Source organism: Silene latifolia, chromosome 6 (assembly GCF_048544455.1).
Source record: "Silene latifolia isolate original U9 population chromosome 6, ASM4854445v1, whole genome shotgun sequence".
NCBI classification, from domain to species: Eukaryota; Viridiplantae; Streptophyta; class Magnoliopsida; order Caryophyllales; family Caryophyllaceae; genus Silene; species Silene latifolia.
This window is the reverse complement of record NC_133531.1, coordinates 93,105,070-93,112,585: the sequence shown is the minus strand read 5'-3', so window position 1 is coordinate 93,112,585 and position 7,516 is coordinate 93,105,070. Positions and strand designations below refer to the sequence as shown.

The window sequence follows — 7,516 nt, the reverse complement described above, 5'->3', positions numbered from 1 at the left end:
GAATAGGAGAGGAAGAGTGATTATTTTGTCACACTAAAATAATTTTGATAAGAATGAATGAATGAATATTTTCACACACTAATCCATATAGTGCATGATAGAAAAAATAAGAAAAGAACCCTTGTTCTTTTCTATGTGAAACCGGGTAGGGTGAGGAGTGATGGCCAATGCATGGTCTTTGTGGTCTTACACAAAAACACTAGGTGTGCATGCCTAAATTAGAGAAGCAATGATGAATTCCACTAATCTAAATTAACACAATATGTTAATTAAGCCTCATTATTTCGGTCCATAATGTAATATGGATTTCATATTATTTTTGTCAAATATCAATATGTCACATGTCATATGTAACATAAATTGTTTATGTATTTTTAATATATTAAAAATCAACGTATTAATTAAAATACGTCATATACAAAATTGACCTAGTAATTCATAATTACTTGTACCAAAATATTTTGCCCTTTTATAAATCGCATTTATAATAATTCATTCAAGTCCAATCGTTTCTTTAAACAATAATTTCATCCGAGTAATGATACAATTCAATTACTCAGACCGTATCTCATTTAATCACATTTCAATTTGATACGTAAATTTTACTTCCAAAATCGTCCGTCAATTTTTCAAGTAATTTAATTAACTCGTAACATTATACAATTAATTAAATAATCAATTAAGTGTATTGCCCTTTAGGTATGACCTAGGGGGTCAACTGATCACCACCGTCTCACGACAGTAATGTCAAACTCTAGTCAGCCAATCATTACCGATATATGTTGACCAGTTGACAGTAACAAAATTACTTCCCAATTGTATTCTTTTAAAATGAGACTTAAACATGTGATCATCATGATCAACAGTCGTGATCGCATTATTGTCGGAGGACACATATTCCAACAGTTATACGATCTACTACCTAAGCTGAATGAAGCTCAGCGATCCGCCGTCAAGAGAATTGGTTTTGGTGGTATGTTGGAGTTGAAGTTCGAGAAATTCCCTCTTGAACATGTACTACTCTTTCTTGAAGCTTTTAAGGATGGCACATATGTGTTTAGGTTGCCTGATTCGAAGGAATTTATGGTGAGCAAACACGATGTTCATGATTGGTTTCTTCTACCACTTGGCCCCAATGAGCTCGATCTTGTCCCTACTGGACAAATGAAAGGTTCACAGACCCCTGAAAACAAGGCCTTGAAAGATGGTTGGAGGAGAATGTTTGGTGTGAAAACTCCAAATGGGTCTATTCCGTTAGGAGTGATTAAAAATGAAATTGAGGCTGACAAAGAAGGAGGAGATTACTTTTGCCGTCTGTTTGTGTTGTTTTGTATGTCGTCATTTCTTGCCCCTACTTCTAATGACGGGGTTGATTTCAAGCTTCTAAGGGCGTTGAAACCGTTAGCGCTATCCCTTCTTTTGATGGTGTACATACGTCCTAAAAGCCATTGTTCTTCTTAGGACTAAATATGAAAAAAAGACAGGCTCATTTGCTTGGTTGTATACCCTTCCTGATGATTACTTACTTTCAGCGGTTTGATTACCGCGGTGATACTTGCTCTGATGATTTGCCACTCATCAAGCATTGGGACGAGGCTAGGTTAAAGAGTAGGATAAAGGGTGAGGTTGGGGACCGCGGTTTGGGTCGGCAGACATTGTCTATGGTTAGGTATCCACGCTGCATTCATTCACCCACTACTACCCCACTCTCTATAACTAACAATTGTCAGTTTGTTATTGGATCTACTTCTCGCACGGCGACTGATAAGAAGTTCATTCAAATTGAACTACCTGAAGGAGTCGAGGATGATGACTAGTTGAAAGCCCGTTCTGTCGATGTATGTTTTTTTTAAAACCATTTAAATAAATATTTAAATTTAATTACATACATTTCTGAATTTATTTTATTTTTTGATGTCAAACTTTAATGTTAAATTATGTAACTTTAACCTTAAATTTTGTAACTTCAGTCGTACATTGTGTAACTTCAGTATCTGATGTTTATTTTTCATCTTCAGGACGTGCATGAGCACTACTTAAAGATTCAGAGGAATGCGGTCGCATTTCACTCATGGTATGCCAATGCTATTTCGGTGATAAAAAATCTCACAACTGACAAAATTAGTCCACCTGCCCTCGTACCTTCGCAGTCAACCCAAGAATTTTGGAAATGTGAGGAGTTGCATCGATTTTGTGATGAAGTTGAAGGTGTAGCCGAACGGTTGAAACAATCGGTGGCCAATGCACCTGTACTGCAGCCACGCCCTTCAAAGGGTAATGTTAATGATGAAGACCAAGATGCTACAATGCTAGTAAGTGAAGTTTGTTTTGACCTTCAAAAAGGTTCAGTGGAGGTAGATGTATCGGCGGGTGAAGGTCCTTCTGATCTTGATGCCGTGCGTTTAGACACTGATGAAGTGCCATCAACAAATGAAAAAACTGCCCCTGATGAAATTTGTGACAGCGGGGTGTTATATAGCATGGCTGAAGTCAATGATATTTTGTTAGCCAACAAAGTTGTCATTCAAGGTCCTGAGGGGGACGTAGCACATAATCAGCCAACTGAACAGCCCACAGAACAATTTACACGTGCATGTCTAGAGGAGGCTGGTTATACTGCTGATGAAATGGATGAGTCTATTCGAAAAACTCAGCTTGAGAATGCAATGATGATGGATAATGTTGCCCCTGAAGATGATGGTACCCATGTAAGTCGTAATGGGGAGGTCGTTCATAATGTGGATGCTGGTATTGATGGTTGGGAAGCTGTCCCCAAGAGGAGTATTGATGATGACGGCAACTGCAATGTTTTTTATAAACGTCGTCGTTCCTGTACGTCTGAGACCGCTACACCAATTGTCATCAGGGATCCTGTGGCGACCCCCTCTGTTCGTGAACCGCTTTCACCTATCAGTAGCCGACGTCGCGGTAAGGGTGATGGCTTTGGTTGTTCCATCAATTGTGGGCAGGTCACTGGTATTGGTTTGACCGTCGTCTCTAATTTCTTAAGGAATAACCTAACATTATTCAAGAACGTGAAAGATGTGAGGAAACACGTGGCTGACTACTTTTTCCTAGACGACCACCCCTTGCCAGACTCGTAAGTTAACTGTCACTCTTAAAATGAATATTTTCTTAGCTAATGAACTTTAATCGTTAATATTTGTAATTTTTCTTAATCTTAGAGATGCCGCAGCTCACTACGGACCCAATGCTACGCTCCAAAGGAAAGACATCCTTTCTATGCTACCTGATAGATTAATGTCGTCCTCTGTGATTGAGTGCTGGGCAATGTTGCTAAACAGGCTAGAGTCAGAGGACAACACAGTTTCAACGATGGCTTTCTTTGGTCTAGGGCACACGGTACTACTCTGATTCTCTTTTAGTATTCGTTAACTCTGATGGCGTGTTATTCAATTTTAGTCATTAATTCTGTAACTTTACTTCGCAACTTTAAAACTTCATTGTTGGCGCTAATGTAACTTTTTTTCCATTTCTGATTTTGTAATTTCATACGAAAATTAAGTAATTTCAGTGATGCACTTTGTAACTGCAGCTGCACTTCTTACTTCATAACTGTTGTTAGAAGTTCTATAACTTCAGTATCATTTTCTAACTTTAAGCGACATTCCTGTAACTTCAGTGCTAGACTTTATAACTTCAAGAATATTATTGACAATTATGTTTAACCATTTACATTTACTACTTTGCAGGACATTCTCATGCAACTTATGGATACACCTTCTCAGTCCACCCCTAGTGATAACAACTATGACTTGCTTTTTAAAGCTTGGGACACCTATGTTGGCGATTGTGGTAGCACCATCAACTTGTGTGCAAATTTTATTTTCATACCAATCAACATAGACGACCATCTATCATGTGCTTGTATCAACTTCAGGGCAAGATCTGTGGACATCCTTGACAACCAGAAATACACTGACCCCGACAACTCCCGCATTTTCAAAGCGTCTTCCATACTAGTAAGTATTACACCTATATTTATTTTAATGTCTGTCCTTGACATTTGCAAAGCGTCTTATATACTACATTACTTATAGGTCTCTGCTATGAGTGACTATTTGGACTCTAAAGGTTTTGAAAGACGAGGAAGCGACATTGCGGGTTTTAATCATCGTTTCATTAAATTTGATTGGACTCGCCCTACCCCTAATAATGAAGAGTCCGGCATTTTCACCATGGCTCACATGTTAATGTATGAAGGTCAGCCTTTCAAACACGAAGACCTTGGCTCTAAGACCAATCGGCGTTTCTTGATTATCGAACCGTCGCCTCCTTGTCCTAGCCGATATGAACACCATCGTGATCAAGTTATGGAGAAGGTCGGTCAATTCATAGCCGGAAAAGACGAACTTTGGGAAAATATTCAAGCCCGGCGCAAAATTTCAAAGATACTTTTAAAATCATCCAAATCGCAGGGGAAGTCTAAAGTTAATTAGATGATGTTTTAATTTTTATCAAACTTGAATGAATGGTGGGTCGTTTTGTATCTGGAGAAAACAATATTTTGCTTCTCTTTAGACATTGTTTTTATGTAGCAAACAATATTTCCTTAAGATTATCTACCCTTATGTTCATGATTCATTTTCACCATTTTTTTAGCAAACTCATACTCACTTTTCAATTCATTCTTGTACTAGGTTACTTCACTTTCCCATGATACACTATTGTAGATTTATCTAATCCCCTACCACATATGTCATTGAGTAAGATACGCTATATAGTTACATTGTTAGTTTTTGAAGTTACACAATTAACCACTGAAGTTATCCTCCATGAACATATTTTTAATCATTAGTTTATGTAAATTCAGTCATATTTCCTGTAACTTAAGGCAAAGAATGTGTAACTCCAACTGAAATTACACATTACACGTACAAAAGTTGAAGCCTCATTTAATAAAGTTCATATTCATAAACTATTTTTGGAGAAACCAAATTAAATTAATTTGTTACTGTAACTTCATGTCGCATAACATATAACTTCACTGAAGTTTTCATCCCTGAACATATTTTTTTTATCAATAAATTATATAACTTCAGTCATAATTCCTGTAACTTTAATCCAAGAATGTGTAACTCCAACTGAAATTACACATTACACGGACAAAAGTTGAAGTTACACAATTAACCACTGAAGTTATCCTCCATGAACATATTTTTAATCATTAGTTTATGTAACTTCAGTCATATTTCCTGTAACTTAAGGCAAAGAATGTGTAACTCCAACTGAAATTACACATTACACGTACAAAAGTTGAAGCCTCATTTAATAAAGTTCATATTCATAAACTATTTTTGGAGAAACCAAATTAAATAAATTTGTTACTGTAACTTCATGTCGCATAACATATAACTTCACTGAAGTTTTCATCCCTGAACATATTTTTTTTATCAATAAATTATATAACTTCAGTGTGTAACTCCAACTGAAATTACACATTAAAGTTGAAGCCCCATTTAATAAAGTTCATAGTCATAAACTATTTTTGCATAAACGAAAATAAAAAAATCTGTTACTGTAACTTTATGTTGCATAACATATAATTTCAGTCATACATTGTGTAACTCCAATGGTCAACCAATTTGGAAATTTTTTCAACAACTTTGTTATCTATGATTATAATATACACTACGAAATCTCAAGTGCGCAACCATACTTAAAACCAAGAATTGGAAAACTAAAATAATTAAATTACGAACTGTAACTTCATTTCACACAACATATAACTTCAGTCCTACATTTTGTAACTACATCTGCAAAATAAACTGCTCACTGTAATAGTTTTCCCAAAAAGTATGAAAAGTAATTCAACTTGCTACTCCCAGTCCTCTTCTTCTTCTGCCTCATTCTCACTCTCCTCTGAAAAAGATTGAACTGAAATCGGTGGACGCTCTGCAAACGGGTTGGGGCAATTTCTCTTGTCATGGTGTGCCATTTGCTTACAGTTGTTGCACATCCTCTTTGGTTTAGCATTTTTTGCAGCAACTTTACTCTTCGTCGACAACATTCTTTTTCCACTCCCCTTGTTTTTCGCCTGCTTAGGAGGAAGTATTGTAATTTTCTCGATGGGCTTACATCCAAGTAACTGTTCTATTTCTTGTTCCTTCGTCAACTCGTCGAATGATGGTCTTAACTCTTCTCTAAACTCCCGAATTAAAATGCCCAACCTCTCTACATCAGTCTTATCCCTATCTCTCAATAATCCAACGGTTTCATACACTTCTGACCACAACTTTGTCATTTCAATTTCTTTCCCATCAATAATATCCTTTACATCAGACACGTAGCCGACTGCATCCTTTGTCCATCTTTTAGCCACGTAAGCATCCGGTATTTTGTTCACACCATTACCTGAGTAAACCGAAATTATGTGTCTACAAAGTATTCCAGAACGTTCGAACATTCTACACGTGCATGTCGCCTCATGTGTTCCTTGTTGACGCACAAAGAAAAAACAAAATTAATTCAATATGGTGTCGTCATCCAGTAAAACTTCAGTAAACACAATATTTCAACAATCCAATAAGTTATCCTGTTTTAATTACATTATTTATCACTTAAGTTACAAATTATTTGAACAAAAGTTCCAAACTATGATAGTAAAATTTTAAGGAGACAAATATATTGATTAATACCTGGTTTGTACTGAATGTCGTAGACTCTTCCCGTCATTCCATCTTTCAGGTTTGTCACCACGACACCATTTCTCTCGTTGAATCCCCGAGCACTAAGTCCGGTTGTTGATCTAATTACCTCCTCTTGGAACACATCGAATACCACATGTGTATACACTCTTGCCCCGTGGCTCTCTATAGGCAACCGAGTTGCTAATTTCGATGTCCGCTGTTTCTCATTGTCAAGCTTTTTTTGTGTGTGTCTTTGTTGGTCTATAGCACTCTCATACCGCGACCAGAACTCGACTAACGTTCCCGAATTATTCTCAAATTTCTTAAAGAAACTGTTTTCGCTCTCGGTTCTCTGCGTTGTCCTCATAACACTCCCCATATTTAAGTCCCTACAATGGGCCATCACCCACTGCCTTCTTTTCTTGTACACTTCCTCAAACTAGTCACGTTCGGGACCAACTCAATGTTCCTTCATTATCTCACACCAACGCATGTCAAACTCATCTGGTTCAATGTCTTCGTCCCACACTATGGCATTCAACTTCTTCGTGAAATCTGTAAAATCTTTCGCGTTGCCCCCGTATTTCACAGGTACCTTGTTCATGATGTGCCACATGTAAAAACGGTGCCTAGCCGTCTTGAATATGTGCTGAACAGATGATATAATTCCTGGGTCTTGGTCTGTTATAATATACTCTGGTTCCTTACCACCCATCGCAACCAAAAACCGGCTGAAAACCCAATCAAAATACTCATCCTTCTCCCTAAAAATCAATGCACCAGCAAATGTTACCGATCTTTTATGATTATTAACACCTGTGAAAGGTGTAAAAACCATGTCATACTTGTTTGTTGAGTATGTCGGG

General features: G+C 37.1%; 1 protein-coding gene across 1 annotated transcript; it reads right to left on the bottom strand.

The window, feature by feature from the left end:
* Positions 1 to 5,839: 5,839 nt before the first annotated feature.
* On the bottom strand, positions 5,840 to 7,029 carry LOC141588355 (uncharacterized). Its single transcript, XM_074409801.1, has 2 exons — positions 6,660 to 7,029; positions 5,840 to 6,375 (listed from the first exon to the last, which is right to left on the bottom strand). The coding sequence occupies exons 1-2, from the start codon at positions 7,027 to 7,029 to the stop codon at positions 5,840 to 5,842; spliced, it is 906 nt and encodes a 301-aa protein (XP_074265902.1).
* Between the last annotated feature and the right edge of the window lie 487 nt (positions 7,030 to 7,516).